At 50.0% G+C, this 25,177-nt stretch overlaps 1 protein-coding gene across 9 annotated transcripts in view; it reads left to right on the top strand.

Moving 5' to 3' along the window:
- Window positions 1-25,177, top strand: part of Dys (Dystrophin) — a 447,573-nt gene that overhangs the window by 265,465 nt on the left and 156,931 nt on the right. For 8 of the 9 annotated variants that reach the window (XM_089570782.1, XM_089570779.1, XM_089570783.1 and 5 more), the window contains one exon: window positions 13,435-13,515. The exons of the other annotated variant lie outside the window; for it this stretch is intronic. In XM_089570782.1, coding sequence (XP_089426908.1) covers window positions 13,435-13,515 — 81 coding nt within the window. The remainder of the gene's footprint in view (window positions 1-13,434; window positions 13,516-25,177) is intronic. 9 annotated transcript variants of the gene reach the window in all.

Here is a 25,177-nt window from a genome sequence, read left to right as displayed (position 1 = left end):
TGCGCGAGATGACGACGAATGTGTGTTTATGTGCGAGAACCCGCCGCCGCTTCGGGGATAAACTCGGGCTTGGCGAGCAGCGGGCTTGGTGTGTCTGACTCGGGTCTAACACGTTTCGACGGCCGTCCTCCCTTTCTTTCCCAGGAAACGGTTTGCGGGCGTCATTTCCTTTTTAGCGCCGGTCGCGCCACGTATCGACCTTTATATATGTAGCCCTGACTGCGTGCGCTACAGTTTTCCGGGTCTTGTCTTTCTAGTTTCTCTTCTGTCTTTTTTATCCGGGCACAGGCGGGCCGCACTTTTGGCGTACGGCGGTCGAGCGTTTGTCTCAGAGCCGAAAATAAAATCACTTTTGCTTCTGTGGCTTTAGAGCCCCCGCGTCTTTTTTTTTTTTTTTTCTCGTCCCTTTGCAATTGAGCAGTCTCTGCTTGTTAAGCGGGCTGTGAGTTGGGGAACTGTGTCGTTCTTTTATTGGTGCCGACAGAGAAAGACCTTGCGTATTGAACGGAAACACTTTTTTTTTGTTTTTATTTCGATGTCACGTTTCCGTCGCGCGCTTATTATTGGCAGCTGGCATAATGCTCCGCTGTCGCTGCTCGTAGCGTTGAACTGTCTTTTCTTGTTAGCGGGCGGAGGAGACTTCCATTGATGCAGGCACCTCTCAGGTCCGGACTGCTGAGGTTGTAGGCAACAGGAGGGAGTAGGCTTAGTTTGGTTTATTGGGGTTTAACTTCCTAGAGCGACTCAGGCTGTGAGGGACGCTGTCGTGAAGGGCTCCGGAAATGTCGACCACTTGGGGTTCTTTAACGTGCACGGTACACAGGCCTCTAGAATTTCGCCTGCATTGAAATTCGACCACCGTAGCCGGGATCGAACCCGTGTCTTTGGGTCAGCAGCCGAGCACCGTAACCACTGAGCCATCGCGGCGGCCCGGGAGTAGGCTTACGTAATACTGCCGCAAGTTCTAGCTATTGCTTCCCCCGTAGCGACACCTGTGGGCAGGAAATTAAGGTTGACCATTTTTAGTACGCTCGGTGGCTTCGGCGTTCGGCTGCTGGTATACCATGGACTGGGGGTCGAATCTCGTTTGTTTTCTTTGCTCTCTCTTTCTCTCTCTATTGGGAGGTCATAGCTGCATGAGTGCGTTTCTCTGTGGTCAGTGCGGTTGTTGTAGGTGTCCTAAGCGAAGGCTTTTGCGTTCGCGTGCCACCCACACCCTAAACGGAAATGAGTAAAAAGGGAGAAAGCTGTCCCCTAGCGCAATCCCTTTTGTAAAAGGGAATGCGATAGAAGACAGCTTGGCTCTTGTGTCTTTTTGTTTTGTGTATGCTTTTAGTAGGTGAGGTACTCCTTCGTCTCATTGCCGCCGCGGTGGCTCAGTGGCTATGGTGCTCGGCTGCTGACCCAAAAGACGCGGGTTCGATCCCGGCCGCGGCGGCTGGAATTTCTTTGGAGGAGAAATTCTAGAGGCCCGTGTACTGTGCGATGTCAGTGCACGTTAAAGAACCCCAGGTGGTCAAAATTTCCGGAGCCCTTCACTACGGCGTCTCTCATAGCCTTAGTCGCTTTGGGACGTTAAACCCCACAAACCAAACCAAACCTTCGTCTCATTGATGCCTTGTATGCCACGACTTGGAATTATTGCGTTTGTGGTCGTTTAAAAATGTTCTGTGGCACTTAAATCCACCACTGCCTCTTCCTCGCCGACGCTGTTAATCCTATGAACTGGCGTGAGTTTCCCATGTTATGCTGTTTTTATCTTCCCTACCGCTCCTATTAGCCTTAGTCCGTTGTGCCTCTGGCTGTGCGGGCCGGGCTATGTTATTTCAAGGTCTTTTTATCAGCCTATTCTATTTGTTGCGCCGAAGCTAAGCGCGAATACGTCGTGGACCCAGTGCCAGGCTAGTCTGCCCTTGCACGGACCGTTCCTCGTCTCGATGTTCTCCCCCGTGATTTTCCGTTCTGTTCCGGAGCTTTCGGTACGCCAGGGGATCTCTGGTATGATGAGTGAAGGAGAGGGAGCAAAGAGAGAAATTGGAGAGGAAAGAAGGGGAAGCGACGCTGACGCGCCGAGCCTCTGCAGGGAACAATGGCGGAGGCTCAGAGCGGCTTAGTCTGGCACCCTGCATTGTACTCTGTCGAACGGCATTGTTTCACTGAGATGCTCGTGTTCGTCTACAGCGGCAAGCTGGTGAACCTTTTTCGCCCTCCGAGAGTAAACAGAAAGGGGGAAAATGCTCTGTTTTGTTTGTCTGGAACAAGTCACTGGAAATTAGTGGGAGCTGTTCTTAAAAGACAGAGGGTTGAGCTGATGTGGAGTTTATTTCGGTCCTGCAAAGCGACTGGAGAACTTTCTTACTGGCTTGCTTTGGTTAAAGTCCCAAAGCGACTCAGACTATGAGGGAAGCGGTAGTGAAGGGCTCCGGAAGTTCCCACTTCCTGGGTTTCTCTAACGTGCACTGACGTCGCACAGTACGCATGCCTCTATAATTTCGCCTCCACTGATATCGCACAGTACACGGGCCTCTAGAATTTCGCCTCCATCGAAATTCGACCGCCGCAGCTTGCAATTCCTTACTGTTACTGCTTGAGTCAGCAGGTGAAGCACGATGGGAGGTAGACAGCACGAGGGAAACGAGGCAAGAAAGCGAGGGACTCTAGAGGGAAACGCTGACTGACTGAATGATCGACGCAGGAACTTTTCCGTAGCGCTGGTCAGTTTCGTTGCCCAGGCGCGTAGCGCACCACGAAATTCAACGACTGTAGAGAGAAGGACTCGGGTTCGATCCCCAGTGACCAGTGTGTATATCTGTTTTGAAACAAGTTAGTAAGGCCCGGCGAAGGGGCTGTGGGGAGGCTGTTCCGATCCGCGGTCTCGCTGCCTGCGTTCTGGCCGGCAGATATCGATCAGAGCGACAGCAACGGCAGCGCAACGACCACCACCACCACCAGCGACTTCCGCGGCGCGGGGTGAGAGAGTGTGCGGGGGACGTGATGGAGGCAGAGGAAGAGCGGATGTTCTTGAGGAGCCTGTCGCGAACGCGATGAGGACAGGAGGCCGAGGGAGCGGAGAAGAGACGGCGCGGCCCGTAATCTATCGGCAGTTTCTGCTGCGACGCGTTGTTGTATTATGTAGTTGCGTGACCCTCGGTTTGGGCCCCAGGGCTGGGCCTTCTTTCTCCCCTCTTTTCTCTCTCTCCTCTCCTCTCTCGGCGGATTCGAGATGGTATACCCGTCTCGTCTTTTTTTTTCTTTTTTTTTTGTTCGGCCAACTTTCTGCTCCACAAACTGTCTCTGTGCCTTAAGAGACTTCCCAGCCACTCCAAGGATGAACGGACGCTCCAGTCATTATTTTCATTGTTTTCTTCGTTCTACTTTTCGCACGTCCTTTTCGTTGTTTTTCTTACGAGCCCGACCGTCAGCGCACTATAGCGCTCGAGAGGCATGAAGGAAGCGGAACTTTTGAAGGAGTTTTGTGACGTACACACTCCGCGGCCGAAATCTCGTCGGGCTAGATAAACTGTTTTTTGTTTGTTTGTTTCCTTTTGCTTCTGTCACATGGTCTCATCTCATCCAGTCTTGCGGAAACTAGAGTAGCGCTATTTTATGCAGGGGCCGAACGTCGACCTTATCAATCCTCTCGCGAATACATTGCTTATACTTTGACCGGTTGATACTTGAGCGGTTTTCTGGATTTTTCCAGGCGTGATTTAAGATTCTGCAACCGGCCGCGGTGACTCTGCGAGTTTATAACATTTGGATGCTGAGGCCAAGGATGCGGGATCGAATCCCGACCGCGGCGGCCGCATTTCGATACAGAAGAAATGTAAAAATTCTCATGCGTTGTGCAGTGTCAGTGCAAAACCTCAGGTGATTCAAATTAATCTGGAACCCTCTTATACGGCTTCCTCATAGTCGATGTGCAGGTCAAGATTAAAAAAAGAAAAAAGGAACGGAGGGCGTGGTTTCACTGGTTACGTTTAGCAGGAATCTATGTGGTAGTTGGCGCGCGAAAACGAATGGCACACGGCTTTTATTGTTTAGGCGACCTAGGCAGGGAGGATTCCTGATTAAATAAAGAGAATAAATGTGTCAGTCAGAAAATGGGAAGGTTGCCGAAGCAGACTGAAGGAGAAATTGATCGATTACAATCCTTATTGCAGCTTTGGTTTCATGATGTAATTGAGGACTTGACAGGTTTGGGGTGGTCGGCGCGTTGCCGCAGAGGTAGACTTTCTCTTTGTATATTGACTCCATGTTACCACCGTCCGTTTTGTCTTACTCGTGCTTGGAACGCAAAACATTGTACTGGTGCGATATAGCGGAAATAGATATAAGAGGAGTGCAAATTTCGTTGATAACCGCACGTTCTTGATCTTTGTTTAGCAAGCGTGAAAATCGTGTTGTGAAATGCCGGGCGTTATACAAATGATGCATGTGTACGCGGGTGAACTATTGGTTATACACGCATCATTAATTCTACTCCATCTCACGATGCCGACAAATGACACCTGGTAGCAGTTTTTCATAATCATCGACATCGTCGGGGTCGTTTTCTTCAGCCCGGCTACGTCCACGTCCACTGCACGACAAAAGCTCCTTTCGCGTCAAGGGGCCAAGGCCTCGTCAGGCTCTTAGCCTTCAGCCTCGGCCTCCTCTTAGACACTGTCTGAGGAACAAAAAATTCAGGGGGCACTTTGACTGTCTAAAGTGGGTAGAGGCGGAAGCGTTTTCCGCACCACCTTCGCTGTTTCTGTGGCACTGGTGGCGTCACATATATTTGAGTACTAATTACTAAGTCATGGCAAATCACTAATTAATTGTTAATTACTGATTAATGCCTGAATGCTAATTAACTGCTAATTAATGAAGCTTAAGCTTCGCCTTTAGGAGTGGAACGCGACAGCGCGTTGTAGCGCTGCCAGGGAGTCCACGGAACGCCACCACCCGTTCGGCGCGATGCCTTGCCCTTTGAACGCAACGCTTTTTGAGGAAAGGAAATGGCGCAGTAATTCTCTGTCATCTCAGTGGACACCTGAACCGCACCGTAGAGGAAGGGAGGTGGGAGTGAAAGAAGATAGGTAAAGAGGAGTCGTAATGAAGAAAATGAAAATTGTATTTGAGGAAAGGAAATTACGCAGTAACTGTCTCACATATCTCGGTGGACACCAGTCAAAATTCAGGGGGGGGGGGGGGGGGGGCACTTTTTTGACCTAAAGTGTGGTCACTGATGTGTGGTTACGATGTTAAGCTTCGCCCCTAAGAGTGGAACGCGACAGCGTCTTGCAACGCTGCCAAGGAGTCCATAGAACGCCGTCGCCCATTCGGTTGTACGCCTCGCTCGTCGGTAAATTGGTTTTTGAGGAAAGGAAATGTATCTGTCTCTCATTTGTCGGTGGACACCTAAACCTCGCCGGAAGGGAATGGAGGAGGATGAGAGTGAGTGAATACACCGTATTCACTAGACGCGCCTTTGTTCATTCCAAACCATCTAGCTGGCATGGCGGAGTGGATAGCATGCTCGTCTCTCACGCCGAAGACCGGGGTTCGATTCCTGAGCTCGACCAATTTCTTAATCGCTTTTATTTATGTATATGGCCTGACTAGTAAAGCTAATTAGGCTGATTGGGTAATTAAGCAATTAACTAAGCTCAGACCCTCTTACTTGGAGCATCACTATACGATCCCTTCTATTGGTTGTATGGATACTAGCCGAAGTGCAATTGGCCCCGTTTGAAATTCGCGCACTGTGACGTCACGACCGTTTCCACCAATTGAAAAGCGTGACATTTTCTGTCGACAACTGCTGCTTACAACGATGAGACATTAAAGGCTTCCGCCTTAATAAAGAAAAAAAAAAATTAGTCCTATCCTGGGCGAAGTGCGGCTAGCATACCTACGCAGACTTCCTAATCGCGCCTGATTACCTTTGGCGTGTACCTTCTCTTTGAATCCACTTTTCTATATTAACTGACCGTGGGTTATCTCTCCATTCCATTTCCCGTCCATGCCAGAATCTTTAATGTTACCACAGAAAGATATTCCCCTCTCTCTATCTGTCTCTCTCTGGCGGCCTTTCGTTATGCAGGCTGTCTTATCGAGAAGCGATGAAGACCCGTGTTGGGCGACTCCCTCCGTTTGTGCGGTCGCTACGTGCTCTTCCCTACCCGGCTTCTCGTCATTTTTCATCCCGCGCAGCGTACGGGCCCAGCTCGCTCGCTCGAGGCGCCCTCGTAACCTGATCGCCTGTGTTGCGGGCGGCGCGAATACTGGCGGAGAGCGCGGACTTGGTCGATTGCTTTCTCTCCGCGCTTCCTGCCGTCTGCCGTCGATCTCACTGCGCCACCGGGCTTTTAGCCCACGCGCTGCTCTACGCATGTAGGGAAGGCGCCAGTACCGGGATTCAAAGGACGTGCTTTCAAAGAGCTGCAGAGGATACTAACTAGGTGCGTACGTTAAATAGACGTTATACGATCACTGCTGGTGCCCCCCCCCCCACTTTCCCCCCCTTTTTTTACGAGATTGGGATTTATTAACGGAATGTTTGCGCAACGAGGAAAGCCAGAACTATAATAATGGTATCCACCCTTAACACCTTAACAACGCCTGTCTAACGTGCGTGGAGAGACATGACGGAAGCGAGCAGTCACCGAAACAGGGGATCTTTTTTTAATCTCTGGTTTTCATGAAGAGGAGATTAGTATGGCAATTATTTTAAAGATAATTGATTAGAAAGCAGAAGAAAAACAGTCACCTGGTGCCGGTGGGGTCCAAACCCACGACTTCCGAATTACGCGTCCGGTGCTCTACCAACTTAGCTACGGCGCAGCTAAGCCCTATGCTGCTTTGGTTTTGGTGACTGTCGGCTTCCGTCATGTATGTCATAACAGCCTTTCTTTTCCCTTCCCTTGCACATAGAGAGAGGGAGAGGTGAAAGTACTTAAAGTGACAGATCAATTCCTCACGGTAGTGAGGAAGGTATGGCAGGGCTATAGAATATGACCCACTATGGAAGCTTCCCATGCGAAGCTCCGCAGTGACTTCAACGTCCCTTTCGCGGCAGTTTGCGGCTGAGCCCGCTTCTCATAGGTCGTCACCGTCGTCGGGAGACGCCTGTCCCTGTCCCACTGCACTGGCGGGGCTCACTGTGTGTTGGTGGGTGTCGTCGCGTTGCCATCGCCACTTCCATAACGCCGTTGTGTAATCTGTCGTGGCGTGACCGGCTCTTGCCTTCGTCAAAACTTGAGCGCCTCTAGGTGAAGGGTCTCCTTCATAGGGGGTCGAAGACGGGAGGCATTTTAGGCTGCCTTGATTCAGGCACCGTCGCTCGAAGTTTTTCTGTGGAAGGCTTGGAATGCAGCCCATGGGTTCGGAGTGGTGATTAAGTTGTACTTCGCTCTCCAGCCCGTGAGCCTGCTCGTTGCCTGGGTTACCGGCGTGGCCTGACACCCACTTGACGGCCGTCCGAATGCCGCTCTCTCTCAGCGTCTGTCCGCGTGCCTCTTTGGTATGCTGCGCTGTGGTTTCACGCCTAGGCGCGGTCCCATTAGGTCTCGAAGTACTGCTTTACTGTTTGCATATGTGTTAATGTAGTTTACATGAATTGGCGCCTGGCCGTCATCGATTATCTTCCGCGCCAGCCTGCTGCCCTCCCAGACAGCCCGAAGATCTAGTTCTGGCGTCGCCGGTTCTGGAACAGCGCCGAAATTCTTACACTTTTGCGGTTATGACTGGCTGGTAGCCTTTTGTTGAGACAGTTTCTTCCCTGGCCGGTCGAATGTGAGTCCTACCTAGCATTTTTGTATACTTGTTTTTAGATACAGTACAAAGCAGGCACTCATGAAAAGGTATTATGAAGGCGGGATGGGGGTGAGGGGGCTACTCATAATGCGCATACGGGAAGATTGGAAAAAAACAATCGACATTTCACGTAAAAAAAATATTAAAAAAGCTGTACATACGAGGGGTGTTCAATAAAGATTTCCCCTGACTCACTTCTACTTATTGCAGGCTGCTGAAACTGCGCATATGTAATGACTGAAGTCACTATAGGTCACGTGCCAATTTGCAACCCTCAAGTAATAACGGTCTTACTTTTATAGGTGCTAAAGTGGTGTGAGGTGCGATAATGGATGCAGTTGAATAGAGAGCAGTCATCAAGTTCCTGTACTTGAAAGGCCGCACTCCAAGGATACTTTTGATGAGATGAAAGAGGTTTATGGGGATGATTTCTCATCATATGATGAAGTGAAGTACTGGCATCGTCAATTCAAATATGGTCGGAGTTCGGTGGAAACGGCTCCGATTGCAGGACGACCCCACTCCGCTATCGATGAACACACTATCCAGCAAGTGGAGTCCGCCATTTTAGAAAATCGCCCAGTAACCGTTGGATACCTAGCCGAAAATGTCAAGATTAGTGTGGGATCCATGGAAAAAATCATTTAGGACCATCTTCATCTGCGCAAGATATCCGCTCACTGGGTTCCCCAGCTGCTCACACCTTTCCAAAAGCAGGAACGAGTCGAATGTTCCCAGGCTCTTTTGACTCTATGCCATGGAAACCAGGAAGACTTTTTTCCAGAGTCTGATTACACAGGATGAAATCTAGGCCCATCACGATTATCCAGAGACTAAACTCTAGACGATGCAAGAGAAGCACTTGGACTCACCGCCTCCAAAGAAGGCACGCGCCCAGCCCTCCGCGGGCAAGGTCATGCTCACAGTCTTTTGGAACCAGCACAAAATAGCCATGATGGATTTTCTAGCAAAGGGTACCACGATTACTGGGGCATACTGTGCTTCACTCCTGTGGAATTAGCGGGAGGCCATCAAAAGCAAGAGGCGTGGCATGCTCACCAAAGGTGTCAACCTTCTGCAAGACAACGCCCAAGTTCACAACTCACATGTTCCCCAGATGGAAGTACGCTGCTGCGGCTTTCAAATTCTACCGTATCCCGCTTATTCACCCGACCTCGCACCATCGTACTTCCCCCTCTTTCCAACAGTGAAGTCATATTTGAAGAACAAGCATTTTCCAGATTATGAGACTCTGATTTCTGAAGTCACAACATGGCATTTGGAGCAACCTGTCGACTTCTACAAGCCAGGTGTTTACAGTTGCATAAAAAGACGGGAGAACTGTGTGTCCCTGGGTGGCACTTATGTAGAGAAGGACTAATAAATCTGCAAAGTTTCGTTGCTCTCCGTCCAAAGGAAGTGGGTCAGGGGAAATCTTTATTGAACGCCCCTCGTATAATGGCCGTAACGACGCATAATGCACTGAGTGCATATAACGGCACAAATCAGTACAAATCCGGTTAACTTGTGCTGTCCGGCAGCAGAAAGTCTTGAAATGCTGTTAGGTTTCGTTAGGTCGCAATATGCGAGTTTTTTTTTTTTATTTTGTGTTATAGCGCTAGCTGTTGAAGTGAGTTCCCCCGCTTCCGTGCTGAGCGCCTGTGGTCACGTGACCACCCCCTGCGCACAGCTCGTGCCTGACTTCGTTTGTCATCAGGTGGGTAGTGGGATCGCAACGAGACGCCGCCAAACGCCTTGAAACTCTTCTGAAGAAAGCTCCCTGTAATTGGTGGATGGTGCAGCATTTTGCGCGCCTGCGCAGAACTAGCCGCCGCGGTTTTGCTTTAAAGCCTCCAACGGCGACGTGGTGCAACAGTCACCCTGTGGGGTTGCCGTAGGTGCAGCCGGGGCGCAGCGGAGCTGATCGACAAAATGATCAAGTCCGTACGAACACATTTCTTACGCTAGAAAGCTTAGTTTAGTTTAGTTTAGTATCGGGTTTAACGTCCCAAAGCGACTAAGGCTATGAGAGACGCCGTAGTGGAGGGCTCTGGAAATTTCGACCACCTGGGGTTCTTTAACGTGCACTGACATCGCACAGTACACGGGCCTCTAGAATTTCTCCTCCAAAGAAATTCGACCGCCGCGGCCGGGATCGAACCCACGTCTTTCGGGTCAGCAGCCGAGCACCATAACCACTGAGCCACCGCGTCGTCGTAACCCCTCAAAGAAAATACAATCGTAGCCCACTCATACGTGGGAGGAGTATACAATGCAAATGCAGCAATTGCGTAAGCACAAGGTATACTAGCCAGCGCAGATCATCCGCGGACATAATGGCCATTTAATTTTTTTTGTTCTGCCTGTCTCCAAGTCATGGAAACGCTCGCAAAGAACTCCCTCGAAGAGGGCAGTTTAAAAACGAATCAGAGGAGAGGTCTGGGAATGCAGCGTATACTCTTGCTTCAAATCCCGCGCGTATGTTTGAACGTTGTGTGTTCCTGAGTTCATTCGCTAATGGAAGCTGGCAGCAAAGGGGCTTCATCTTGAATGCACCGCGTAGATGTCTTACTTATCTTTTCTCTTCCTTCTCTCTCTCTGTCGCCGCGCACAACGCCATTAAACGCACGGGTGATAGACTGTGCGTTCCCCGTTCATTCACGGGCTGACGCTCGCGCGCTCCCGTCCGGCGCCGCGAACATGATTGATGGACGTTTACCCTCGACTCGCGCCGCCTTCGCGGCTCATTTCTTATGGAGCGCCGAGAAGAAGTGGCGGCGGAAGGCCTCTTCATTCTTACCGGGCCCCGCGCGTTTCTGTTATTTTCTCCAGGAGCCCGTATAGTAATGCGCGCTTTGAACGCTCAGGTCGGCAAAAGTAAACGCGCCTTCCTTTGCGCGGCGATTTCTTTCGAGCAGCCCCGGAGCGCGGGGTGTTTACGTCTTTCCCTCCTCTCTCCCCCATCGCTCTCTCCCACCTTCCTATTCCTTTTCGTCTCGGTTTCTTTCTAATCCTTATCCCTGCTCCCGTATCGGCGGTATTCGCTTTCTTTTTTCCGTTTGTTGTGGCGCTCTCGTTCGCAGCGCGTATTGAAAGGTGCAAGGGCTTCGCTCACTCGCTAAGAAACGAGGATTGATTGAAACAAATGTACCCCGCCGAGCAAACACCTTATACGCCGTTCGTCTTTCTGCTGCAAGACTTTCGTACCCAGCGGTTCGGTTTCATTGTACGGTTTTTTTACTCGTAGTCTGTACATTATTAAATCCCCCCCCCCCTCCTGCACCCCGAGTGTGCTATGCGGGGAGTCGCTTCCACTCCAGCTTTCGGCGCAGACGTGTGCGCTTGTTCGTCAGGTTTGGGCACTTAATAAAACGAATGGCTGTCTTTCGTCCGAGGTGAATCGTCCGTTCGCGCATTTCTGAACAGACTAGATGAATAGACCACTGAAGTGAAGAAAAAAAACGAAGATTGAGACGAATGTGTTTGCCTACTGCTGTTCTCTTTGTGAGGACTCAAGACGTTCTACAGCATGCTGATTGCTACTCGGCCGGAAGGTGGCGATAGAAAGGGTTAGCCGGTATATCCAGTGGCGTAATTACTCACTGCGACGGGCGTAAGGTTGGCCGCGCGCTTTTATCGTTGATATATTCCAACGTCGGAGTGGCTCTTAGGTGTTCTCACCGGCTTCTCCGACCGCTTTTCGAGAGCGGGCGAGCTTGGCGCCGGTCTGTGTAGTAAGGACTATGAGAAAATCACGTTCGTGTGCGAACGTCTCCGCAACTTTTTTTCTCAGGCTTATCGATGTCGCCAGGTTTGTCGATGGTGCCTGTTCGTCCTCCTAATAAGCGCAGACTGAATAGTAAATACTAATTTATGGTTTCTGGTTTATGAGAGTTTAACGTCTCAAAGCGACTTAGGCAATGAGGGACGCCGTAATGAAGGGCTCTGGAAATTTCGACCACCTGGGGTTCTCTAACGTGCACTGACATCGCACAGTACACGGGCCTCTGGAATTTCGCCTCCATCGAAATTCGACCGCCGCGGCCGGGATCGAACCCGCTTCTTTCGGATCAGCAGCCGAGCGCCATGACTACTGAGCCACTGTGGCGGGTAAAAAAAAATTTCGACGCATTAGTGGGGTCCGGCGGAAGCTGAACGTCCCGTGTTGTTTCGTGTACAACTACTACGCATTTGGCTGTAAGAAATTAGTTTATATTTGGCGGACAGATGCGCGCGAAGTATGATCTGTCATCATATATCCGGCCTTGAGTTGTAGAGGGCTTGGTTCGTTGCTTATGCAGCGCGCAGAACATAATTAAAAAAGAAATACGGCACAGAGCATGTAGTGGCACTGTCTGTTGTTTTAGTCCTTTGTTTCCGTTCTATTTTTATTTACTGGTACCTTCGTCCCCTCCGTCTTGTTTTTTTTTCTCTTTTTCGTTTATGTGCGTATTTTGTACAGGCATTGTTTTCCTCGTTTCGTGTTGCACTCGTTTTAAATACGTGTTCGTCTTCGGGCATGGTACTTTTTCCTTTTTTCTTGTTCGCTTTGTCTTTTAGTGGATTGCTGGAGTATGCTATAGCCGTGGAAGGACACTGGCCGTCTGGTCGGATAGCCAGAGAGGCCCCGGTGATTTCTACGTTCTGCAACTGCTAATCGTTTGGAGAGGGTACCCGCAGTTTGCTTGGAATTTCGTAATTACTTGTCTAGGCGTACGAGACGGGTCTTCGGGATTTGGTTTCGTTTGGACTCGGTAAATTCCTTGCAATTTATTGAGCTGCGCCGGCAATAGTTGTATTCCCTTTATCAGCTGTGTTTGGACGTGGTATTGCTAATTGTTTCTCACGTAGACTTGTTTTTATCCCAAATAATTCATGCTAAGGAAAACTTTCGACCTTGACACGGAAGCGACTCAGCAGTAAGCTTCACAAACTTGCAGAATTTCAAAACCGGGCAAAATCTTAGCCCGTCCGTGTAACCAGAAGATTACAGATCTTTGCATTATGCCTCAACTCTGCGCATGCATTTAGGTTGCAGACCTTGGAACAGTTTAAGAGAGCAAGTGAACCAATAGACATAAGTAGCGGTTTCTGTTTATAGAACATATACGATTTTGCCCAGCTGGCCTTCTGATTGTACAAGGTAAACAGAAGGTAACTGTTAAAGACAGGAATGCTCGTAGATATGAACGCGCTAGCCGTAAACTGAAACAGTCTATCCATTTCGGTGTAAACGTAGTAATGTGGTGAGCAGGAATGCGCCTTCCGGGCCGAGAGACCCCTACTGCGAGGCTTGAGCGCTGCGGCGCGACAGCCAATAATCTTTTAAGAGCGCTCTCGAAAAGCTCTCGCCTGCTCCCGAGTCGTTCCATACCGGCGTAGCCTCGAGGTTTATCGTTCACGCTTCGCGAGACTGGTAGTTGTGTGAACGGAAGATTAGATATCTCTAGTCGTCTTTCCTGCCGTCTATAGACGCCTCGGCGTAGCGAGGTTAGCCCTCTGCCTACGCTCGTATATTATGTATATTTTTGTATCTTTAGGCTACCTTTCCGCCCTTTCCCCCTTTGCTCTCCGTCTGTCACACACTCTCTCCCCTTTTCCCACTAACGGGGAGCTGTTGGCTTCCGCGTGCAGAAAGCATTTCTGGACGGACACGAAATCTCGTCCGAGGACGAACACAGACGGCTTCGAAACTGTGTTCGCTACGCCCTGCTGGTAAGTTCGCCATGACGGCGTTGCAGGTGTTGAACTGGCCGTTTTCCATTTCATTTTATTTTTTATGTATCTTGGCTATCTCTGTCCGTCCTGGTTCTCGGTTCTTTGCGCAACTTTGACTTGTCTGTCCTTGTCTTGCGCACTGCGCAAACAGTCCGAAACGCGCGTTCGCTGAACGTTACGCGCACTATAATCCGTTTCGTCAAAAACCGTGCACCTCTGTAAAGGCTGAAACAATCGTCCGCAGATCAGGATTCGCGACTGCCCAACGAGTCTTCGCTCTGGCCAATAACGACAGCGAGCAGTACGTCACCGAGACGTCAGCCAATTAGTCGTCATCACCTTTATTTAACATCAAAGAGATGTCAGAAGCGCAGCTGCAAAGCCTCTATAGAAAGGCTTGACGATGTGGTGGCGCAGCTGCATGAATTCGGTCCCCTGATTGGTTGATGCCTGCGTATAGCCGAACTAGGCGCTGCACCGCTTTTGTACATACAGGTATCTTGTTGCGTTACATATATATCGGAAAACGGCGGCCCCGTTTCGCGGACTGCGTTTCACGAAGCGGAACGGCGGCTGTTAAATGAAATATTGAGTGTTTTGGTTTCGCGTTTGAGCATCTGCCGTTGCTTGTAAGTATTTCTCAGTGACGGTTATGACGGTGCGCAATTTTGGGAGGCGGATTCCGCGCGAATTGCTTCTGGCGAAGTCTCGTGTTTACCCCCTCTTCCCGCTTCTGTGCACTTACGGCGAGTAGCGGCAAGCTACCGCCGCATTGCCCATCGCACTTCAGGGCACGGAGAATGCTGCGTGCGGCCTGATGGCTAGCACATCGACCGCACTTAGTGAACGGGCGATTGAAACGGCGTAGTAATTTGCTCGGTTTGGTTTGGTTTGGTTTATGGGGTTTAACGTCCCAAAGCGACTAAGGCTATGAGAGACGCCGTAGTGGAGGGCTCCGGAAATTTTCGACCACCCGGGGTTCTTTAACGTGCACTGACATCGCACAGTACACGGGCCTCTAGAATTTCTCCTCCAAAGAAATTCTAGCCGCCGCGGCCGGGATCGAACCCGCGTCTTTTGGGTCAGCAGCCGAGCACCATAACCGCTGAGCCACCGCGGCGGCTAATTTGCTCGGAATTCTGCCCCGCGATGTCTTGTGTTGGTGCTAGGCGCATTGTTGCGCGCTTACAGCGAGCGCAGTGGTTCATCGAAGACCCGAAGATTAAACCTTGCGCCTTTCAAAAGCCAAGACAGGCTGTCATATATGAGATACCACCAATAAAATGACCTCTTTGTTTCGGAAGGTTCGTTGCAGCGTGGGGCATTTGTCTTAGGTTAGGCACAGAGAGCAGTTTTTGGAGCGCCCGCGTGTAACGTCAACGTAAGTGTCCTCGAAACTATAAGCAGTCCCAGCAATCCCAGCTTCTTTAAGCTTTTCCCTTTCTTTTAAAATGTGAGTCATGGCTTTCCTCCTGCAGCGCTTATATCGTCAGTTTTTAGCGGCACGCGGTGGGTTGCACTGTCGTCTTCCGCGGCGCAGCTGTGCGATAACTCCCTGTAGCAGAACGCCTGATTAGTTGCTGTACCGGTTCCCTCGTGGATGTTTTCTCCCGTTCACCTCAAAGAGGGAATCTCAAACTGCTGTTCATGGGATCATAGGTCTCCATCTGTGATCTGTTGGGAATATTGCACTGTCTCTGCATTGTGCGTATAGTTGTCCCATTACCGATGGGCGTTTCGATACTAGACACCTTTAGCATAGCGTGTAACGTGTTATCGTTACCTGCATACCTGGAGCCCGCCTACCGCCAGTGCGAGCGCGCTGATTGGTCCCGTTGCTGCAGGCGCGCGTGCAGCTACCTATCAAATGGCTTTACAGACGACGCTCGAGTTTCTGGTACTCCGGTAACAGCAACGGTAGCATGGCACATGTTGTGCTTAAGGTGTTTAAACTCCGCGACGTGTGCGTCTTTCCTGTGGCCATATGCTGTGGCTCAGGTAGGAGCGCTGTGCACCTTCACTGACCTGACCCGAAAGACGCGGGTTCGATCCCTGCCGCGGCGGCCGAGTTTCTATGAAGTCGAAATTCTAGAGGCCCGTGTACTGTGCGATGTCAGCGCACGTAAAAGAACCCCAGGCGGTCGAAATTTCCGGAGCCCTTCGCTACGGCGTCCCTCATAGCCTGAGTCGCTTTGGGACGTTAAACCCCAATAAACCAAACCAATAAACCAAACCTTCACTGACGTTAGGCGTAGCTTTGCTTCGGTCTACCTGCTAAGCATCGTTACACCGCTGTGTTCTCCAGCACTTCGACGCGGTTTCTTTCGACAAAGCAGGTCTTGATGCCGTTTTGGCTTTGGTCGTCGAAGCTCTGAAAACACATATTAAGCACTGGATGCTACGGAGCGCCTAAAACTGCGACTCGACCATTTGACTTCTCAGCTTCTTGTCCGTTGCTTTTTGACGTGGCGGTTACTTAACCGGAGCGATTTAGGCGAGGTTGCCTGAAGGATACGCGCTCCCTTCTTTTTTTCATCTTTCTAAATTTAGCTTAATTTATCTTACACATGCTAAATGGTTGCTTTGCCCCCCATCGATATTCTCCTCCTCGTTACGCCCTCGCTGTTTATTTAATGGCTTTTTTTTTCTCGGCGGCCCAAACGGCGCGTCTTGTTGGTCGTCCCGCTTGCTGGGCGGTGTCCGAAATCAATTGTGCAAAGTGGCTTCCAGTATTCCGTTGCCCGCACAGTGTATCATCTTTTTGCCACTGACACTGCTACACGGATCGCTTGGTTTTCATTTGTTACATCTGTCTGCCACTCTGTACGCGCGTCCGTTCTGACGTTGTTTTTTTTTGTATTTCTGTATATAGCAAACAAAAAAGGGAAACAATCCAGGCCATTTTTGCCTCTCTCTTTTTATCCCCCGTCGTGTGCATCTGTAGTGGACAGGCGCGTCCTCTCTTTTCTGGTTGTTTCCTTTCGACCCGCTTTCCGCTCGGTTCTTTTGTGAATTCCGCGCGCGTGGTCATAAATAATGGCCGGGCTACGGGCTCGCAACTACTGTGTGTGCGTGTGTAAAAAAAGAAAAGAAAGAAGTAAAATAAGTGTGAGATCAGAAGTGAGCCACGTGACGAGCAGATACGCGTTTCGAGCGGGTGAAAAGGCAGCGAAGCCCCGCGAGGGGGAGCTCGGGACGCCGGGGCCCACGCATGTGTCCGCACCTATTCGGAGCGGAAGCACCTCGTTTTTCAAATGGCGTGACCGGCAGTAAGCCCGGGCCGAATGGAGCGCGGGCGTATACCTCTCTGGGCTCGGTTCGCTTGTTGCCGTAATCGGACGCCGGTTTCAGTAGTTTTTTGTTGTTGTTTTTTTTACTTCTCTCAGTCTCTCCCTTTTACTTGCTTCGCAAATGATCTGGGTTTGCCTGCTCGTGAGGGAATTTGGGTTTGTCAGTGGGGTGTAGCTAATATAGGATTGTGGTCGATGTGACCGAAAAACTGAATCTTCCGTTATTTCAGCTCATTGCCAAAACGGGTTTGCCGCCGCGGTGGCTCAGCGGTTATGGTGCTCGGCTGCTGACCCGAAAGACGCGGGTTCGATCCCGGCCGCGGCGGCTAGAATTCCTTTGGAGGAGAAATTCTAGAGGCCCGTGTACTGTGCGATGTCAGTGCACGTTAAAGAACCCAGGTGGTCGAAATTTCCGGAGCCCTTCACTACGGCGTCTCTCATAGCCTTAGTCGCTTTGGGACGTTAAACCCCATAAACCAACCAACCAACCAAAACGGGTTTATAGATTAAAGATGCGCAAGAAATAGTACGGAGCATGCTTTGGCGCTTAAGCGGTTGTCACGCGTTCCGTAGAAAGAAATGTGAAGGTTTCCAGGGCTTACATAGGCGACTGCGCCAGCGGCATTTCCTATAGCGATTAGCTTGACCGCCGATGTGTGTTCCGTGTTGTGTTGTTCGATCAGCTGTACTGCATCGTCTTGCGGAAATATGCGGTTATGAAGTACGAACCACCTCTCCACCATTTCCTTATCCGGACCTGTATGGCTTTTATATACACTTAAAAGTGGACCCAATTTTAAAAAAAAAAAAGTCTTTTTTTTTTTCAGTTAGAAGAGCGTTTATTTCGGCATACCATTGTGAGCGGTGTAGTTATCAGAATACAGCTGAGACGTGCTCGCTAGCAGGCTGATTAACTAATATTGATTAGTTAACTTTCTACCAATTACTGTTAGGCCCTCGAGTTATTGAGAGGCGTGCAACCCACCGTAATTAATATTATATCAGTTTTTTAGAATTAAGAAAACGCAGTTACCCGCGGCGCTGTGTACCAACTAATTTTGGCTGTATCGCGCCAAAATACACGCGTTTTCGTGAGGCTTGCAGGCAAAGCAACCTCTTCAGTGCGTGTAAATGGTCGAAATAGGAAAAATTCGACTGAACGTATTTAGCAGCCTGCGATAAGCTTTACGAGCATAGACGCTCGAACTGTGGCGCGGGGCTACGCAGATTCTTTTCGCGGAAAAGTTCACGAGCATAGACGCTCGAACTGTGGCGCGGGGCTACGCAGATTCTTTTCGCGGAAAAGTTTCACATCACAGCTCGAGTGCCGCAATGTCGGAGGGCTTACTGATCTCCTTATAACTACTTGAAACCGATCCTAGTTGGTGTAGGTACGGTGTTTACGCGTTAAATGGAACTTTTTTTATTGTTATTTTTGGGTGTATGTGCAAGAAGCCTCACGTCCAGTCTAGGCACTCACGGTGCGCCGTTTCGGTGGTGAGTTAGCTTCGAGCGACGGCAGCGCCAGCACGGCGGGTGGTCGGTAAACGTGTCGCGTCGCGCTGGGAGGGGGATGGGGGGGGGGGCAGCGTGCTGAGAGTGGCACTGACGTCTCCCTTCCCCTCTCCCGTTGGTTCTCCCTTACCCTCGCTTTAGCCAAATTGCGGCCGCGTCGCGATTTGTAGTCACGTCTCCCGGAGCCTTCTCCGCCGCTGATCTGACCCCGGGAGCATCTGCCCCTTTTCCGGATCTTCGGGCGGCGTTTTATGCCTAGCCCTGCCCCTCCCCTGTACTCCAACTTTTGTCTGTTTTTTTTTTGTTTTTAGCCGACGCAACTTTTCTGTTCTTTACTTGTTTTCTTACAGAAATCGCGTACGCTGCTTTCTCTCTGTGTGCGCGTCAGTTTGTGTCTGTGTGATGCCATGTGCTACTCTCGGTTCGCGTGGAGGCCGGGCTGCGCTCTGTGTGTGTGCGCGTTTGCGCTTTCCTGCAAGGTTCTCTTGTATATGTTTGTGCGCACCCGTGTTGTTTGTGCGTGCTTCTTCCCACGTGCATCAAGAAAAGCGGGTTGACCCCCGCCTTTCCCCACACTCTCTCTCTTTCTAACACACACACACACACACACACACACACACACACACGCACGCACGCACGCCGCCGCGGTGGCTCAGTGGTTATGGTGCTCGGCTGCTGACCCGAAAGACGCGGGTTCGATCCCGGCCGCGGCGGTTGAATTTCTTTGGAGGAGAAATTCTAGAGGCCCGTGTACTGTGCGATGTCAGTGCACGTAAAAGAACCCCAGGTGGTCGAAATTTCCGGAGCCCTCCACTACGGCGTCTCTCATAGCCTTAGTCGCTTTGGGACGTTAAACCCCAATAAACCAAACCTAAACACACACACACACACACACACACACACACACACACACACACACACACACACACACACACACACACACACACACACACACACACACACACACACACACACACACACACACACACACACACACACACACACACACACAGACACACACACACACACACACACACACAGCCGCCGCGGTGGCTCAGCGGTTATGGTGCTCGGCTGCTGACCCAAAAGACGCGGGTTCGATCCCGGCCGCGGCGGCTAGAATTTCTTTGGAGGAGAAATTCTAGAGGCCCGTGTACTGTGCGGTGTCAGTGCACGTTAAAGAACCCCAGGTGGTCGAAATTTCCGGAGACCTCCACTACGGCGTCTCTCATAGCCTTAGTCGCTTTGGGACGTTAAACCCCATAAACCAACCAACACACACACACACACACACAAACACACACACACACACACACACACACACACACACACACACACACACACACACACACACACACACACACACACACACACACACACACACACACACACACACACCTCGCCTTCGCCATCTCGTTTATTATTATTGCGGTTCGGCTGATCTGTCGTGCTTTTGGAATTTCGTGCATTTGCTCCTGCCCGGTGGGAACATCTACATCGACGTGCCCCGCCCCGCCCCGCCCCCCCTTCCCTCCCTCCGTCTTGTTTGTTTCTTGTTTTGTCGCTTGTTGCCTTCGCAGCGTGTGATTTGCGTTTTCGCATGGCTTTAGAGCCTGATCTAATCGTGCCGTGGACTTTTTGTAGTTGGCAAGATTTATTTTGAAACAATGATGATGAACGCAATCCAACGGTAATTTGCGCTGGGAATGTTGCAGAAACGAAGTTTGTCTTGAAATGACCTTCTGGAATGCGCACGCACATTCACCAACCCACCCACCCAGTGATCACTCAGTCACCGTTTTCTACGCGCGCATGCACGCACGCCCAGACACAAAGAAAAAAAACGAGGAAGATAAGGAGGCTGTGAAGGCGATGATTTTTTTTTCACTTGTGAGCGCCCTTCAATTAAAACCAAATTTGTCCCTCGTTGCCCTGTGCAGGCTTTGTGCAGACTTTTGCTTCGTTAGGCGTCGTTCGATTTGGCATACTGCCATGCATGGCGGCGGCAACGTCCTGATTAACGACGTACGTGAAGGGATTCCCTCTTGTTAGATTCGAGCTGTTTACGCGTATATAGCTCCACTCGAACTCCTTATTTCTCTCTTTTTTTTCTCTCTCTCCCACGGCTGGCCCGTAATGAACATCGACCGCTGTCGGCTGTTAATCAAAACTGTCGGCGGCGGCGGCTTGCCTGTCTTCGCTGCTCCCTTTTCGCCGCAGTATACTTCCGTGTTGCCCCCCCTCTCTCTACCCCGTCAATCTTGCGCTATTGAGAGGTGGTCGTTTTTTTTTTTACGTTTTTGCTCAGAACGAGCGCGGCTTGGCTTTCTCCTCGGTGCTAAATATTTTGGGTCTGTCGGAAGCCGTTTTTTTCCCTCCGTTTTCTCGTCGTAACATAGCTTCCATGTTGTCAAGTCATTGCTGATGGAATTTGTAAATGTTCTTGCAAAGCGAAAGGGGGGGGGGGGGGGGGGGGGGATTTTTCTCACGGTCGTGCTATTTCGTTTTCTGTATTAAGTAAAGGGTTCAGATATCATGCCCGCGTGCTGTCTATGCGATCGAGCATGGTAAGAAATAAGGTTAGCGTTGTAGCGAACGGTGAGGGGGAGGTGAGTGTTAGTGTGTTTAGACAATTATTTGTTTCTGTGCCTCATTAATCGTAAGGTCGGTTGTCATTAGATTAAAGCGGAGAAAATTAGGTTCCGGAATTTACGTGTGCGTGCGTGCGTGCGCACTAATGATACGCTCTCGGTGCGCCGCTTTATCTGAAAGTTTCTGAGCTCAGGCGTGCGCTCCTTCTGCTCTGGCGGAATCCGCCAGGGAGCATGCGCAGAGTTCGTTCTTTTTCTCACCAAGCAGGCTCTGTCCTGCCGGTGTCAGTTAGTTTCTTTTTCTCATGCGCCTCCCTCTTCTAGGGACTGATTACACTACACCGAGGGCTAATATCTTATGATGCATAAGGTTTCCTTCGGCATTCATATCATAATCAAAACACGTGCATACTTTCAACCGCACATCTTACGTTCATTATATTATGCATATATCCACAGTCACCTTAGCTACTGTTTGTCCTGCTGGGGAAATACATATTTCACTCACATTGAAAGACTTCAGCGCCTTCAGAATCAGGCCATCAGGCTCATGTCATTCAGTTCATTCCTAACACACTCTTTACCACTTTATCATAGCTTGCGCATACTTCCACTTCAACAGTTATTCACTGTGAAATTATCCATCATTATCTACAAGGTAATTAATCATCATGCTCATATTGATGGCTTTCCTGATCAGCTTATAAATACTAATTCTACTAGGTTTCAACAGCGTAATAATCTTCTTCTACCTAAAGTGAGGACTAATTATGGAAAATTTACCGCAATATTTGCCGGCATATCCTGTTGGAATACTTTGCCATGTGAAATTAAAGCGTCGTTTACTGTTCACTCATTTCATCACCGCATTAAAGAGTACTTAATTAATTTCCTGTGTAGTTCACATGCCTAAACAGTAGTAATCCTTGTTTAAAGTCTCATTTTCTTTGCATTATGTTACAAAGTTGTTGCTGTATATACTTTTTGTTCCGTTTTTCACACATAACATTGTAAATTTTTTTTGTAGATTGTTTATTTATGCTAATTGATACACTGCCTTCCATTCTTTGCAATTTTACCCCACTTGATTTGTTCTAGGAGGTCCCCCCCGACAGTCGTGTACTATGGGACCTCCTTCTGTACTGATTTTATTGTATTTGTATTACTATGTGCGTATTAAATAAACTTGAAACTTGAAAATTTAAACAGCCTATCGTTGTAAACCGGGCTGTAGCTTGCCACGATTTGCATTGACGGTCGTGCTGCCTATCAAGCAACTGTTTATTTATGTAGTTATGTGTCCTCCATTTTGATCCGTTAACTGCGGGTCTGTTCTTAATACGCTCGAATTTATTTGGCCCCAGTTTCATACGCTACTTTAAAAAAAAAAAAAAAGAACTGCTTAAGTCGGCATGCAGAGCTCGTTGAAAATTCTGCTCTGAGTGTTCCATAAAAGATACCAAGTCGCAAAAAGTTCGAAGGCTCAAGCACCGAGGTCCGGGCCGAAAGGGCCACAGTAGTGCTCTGACGTAGTGTCTTCCTATCCTTCCCCCCTACTTTCATCTTTTAGAGTGAAGCACCCGTCCCCATCTAATTCGGCGCCGTCCTAATCGGCTCTGGCGCTGCGTCGCTTCTTTCCAGGCGATTATTATTATTACTATTATTGCTATTGTAGTCCTGTCCGTCCACTCTCCTTCCCTTCTCTGCGTGTGTGTGGCTTCCTTTTCGCTTCCTCGAGTCCGTTTCGAACCATTTTCACCGCCTCCTAATGGCTCGTCTCGGCTTTTATTATGGCTTGGGTTCCGGTGGGAAAGGTCAGTAATTCTCTGCGGCTTGCGCGAAGTGCATTAGATTTTTCCTCGGGCCCTTATAAGGAATTCGCTCGCCTCTCTCGCCTTCTTCTGGGTTTCTCTGACGAATGCTCTTTTTTTTTCTTTATTCCACTATTTGCTTCTTTTCTTTTTTTTCCCCCTGCGACTGGCGTCTCCCCTTCTCTTTCCCCTTTTTAAGTGCCCCGCAGAGGAGACCTGTCCCGGTCTATACTGCTACGGTATTCTTGGGGGGGAATTGAAAAAGGGGGCAAAAAAAATGAAGCCAAGCCGGGTCACAGCCGGCGAAGCGACCATTAAGGCACTCCGCTCAGTCTCATTCCCTCTTTATTCTGCCCCGTTTCTGTTCCCGATAATTCCCCGCTTCTCTTTTCGCGGCGTCTGCCGTAATGCGTCTAGAAGCGTCGGCCGCCCGTCTTCGCAGGCTTTCTGTGCACTCGCAATGCACCCCCTCCCCTCCCTGTGCAAGCAAGCGCTCGTCCGTGTTCCACTTTCAAGTGCTCCTTTTTCGTGGTTGTTGTTGTTGTTGTTGATGGTGAGTACTGACGAAGCGGTGCCATTGTTTAATCACTCAAGCAGGGTCGAGGCCACTCTTTCCGCGCCCGTCCTGTCTGTAATGCTCATTTTGACCCGTCTTTATTCGTATCGCAAGATTGTTCATGACGCGATTGTGCGCAGTTCATTTTACAGCGCAGCTGTTAAGCGCCCGTTCCTTGGTTGAGGCGCGTCGCTGCCGTCGGTGTAACCGGGCCAAACGTTGAAGTAGTAAAAAAAAAAGACATTTTCCGCGACTGGGACCCGAACCCGCGGCTCCGCGAGCAGACCAGCTTCGCTGGCCACCCTCGCGCTATGCATAGCACATCGCCTTCTTTAACCAACCCTGCTATCGAACTAATATACACATTATCGCCCGCTGTGCATTGCACATCCTTGTCTTCATTACTAGTACTACTACCGAACTATTACCGTTTATCGTCGCCAGGCGTACCGACGACCCAGCAGAGCCAAACAATGAGCCTACAGAGCCTGAGACACTTGCATGCAGAGCTGCGCTCACATTTCGCACTTCTTTAGAACACTTCTGAACCTTTCTTTGGTAAGGGGCCGTGTCCTTGTTATATTTTGAGCTTTTTACATTCCTGCGCTTTAAGTAAATTAGGGCTCTGTAGGTCACCATCGAGGCATTGAGATTATTATAATGCCACAACTTGCGGTGCTGATTCAGTGTAGTGTATACCCCTATAGTGTATACGTATTACTTGAAACTTTCCTCTTCTCCGGTTTCACCGCGTCGCCTCTTTCCCCAAATTAAGTGTTGACGTAGCAGAGCGCGTTTAAAGTGGAACTGGGAGTGGGCTGTTGTGTTACTTATTTCTGGAAGCCCTTCCTTCAGATAAACACATGACTTCGCCGACTTCGGAATGCTCACACGTACAATGCCGTTCGTTTGTCATCGTAGTTTAATCCGAATGAACTCTCTCTGTTTCGATACGCGCGAGAGCGAACCGCGGCAGTTGCGGGAAAAAATTTACCGAGGCCAAAGTAAACGCCTCCTCGGTAATGGAAATCTTTCCCGCGCGTTTCGTCGCAGAGCGCAGACACACGACGCTATACTGGGTCCGCGGCGCCGTAAATTTCGCGCCCCGTGGACAGAGACGACGCCGCGCGGGCGTCCAAGTAATTTGTCGCCGTCTCTGCGGGAACTCGACACGGCGCCGAGGGAGGCCGGGAGGGGGTCGGAAGCTTTCCCTTCCTGCGTGGCTTCCTGCCCGTTCCCACCATCGCAACCTCGCTTCCCCTCGCGACCCGAGTGGGGAGAAAACGGCGGCGCCTTGCGACAGCGAGATTCCAAAGCCTTCGCAGCGGGTGGGGATAACCCTCGCAGTATCTAATTACGAGCTGCTGAGTTATGGCTGGTTAGAATGCTCGGTCTCAGTCTCTGTGTTGGTTCTTAAAATGTGTTTAACTTGGGCATTCTGAACTTTCTTCGAAGTCCTGCTAGTTACAAGGTGTCACTTATTGGCCGGAAGTTCTGTTCGACTTATCAGCTTGCGCAGCTTCTGCCACTGGCCTTAGCGTCTCGGGAATGTGAAGTGCGCGTGGGTAAAGTACGCGAACGAAGCTTAATCTTGGCAAAGTAGCGCTTAGTGCATATAAATGACGTTTGTAGCGGTGAAGCTTGTTTTGGCACCCGAGATTTTAATATATCTTCTCGCGGGCTTCACATATATGCAACCGTGGTTACACCCTTGGCATATTCCAGATCGCTCGATCGCCTGTTTTCGAACTGTGGTATTCGTAAACACTCTGTTAATGCCGCCTGTTTCGTTGGAGGTGCAACGTCCACCAAACTGAAGGGCGCAGACGCAGTTATTGCCCTGTTGCCGCAAGTTGTGCGCTAAGATGTCTGTTCAGTCGCCATTGGCGACGTGCT

This window comes from Amblyomma mixtum, chromosome 2, assembly GCF_055824585.1.
Source record: "Amblyomma mixtum isolate Tamu chromosome 2, ASM5582458v1, whole genome shotgun sequence".
NCBI lineage: Eukaryota > Metazoa > Arthropoda > Arachnida > Ixodida > Ixodidae > Amblyomma > Amblyomma mixtum.
Note: the sequence above shows the minus strand (reverse complement) of the source record. Positions and strands in the feature narration are given on the sequence as shown.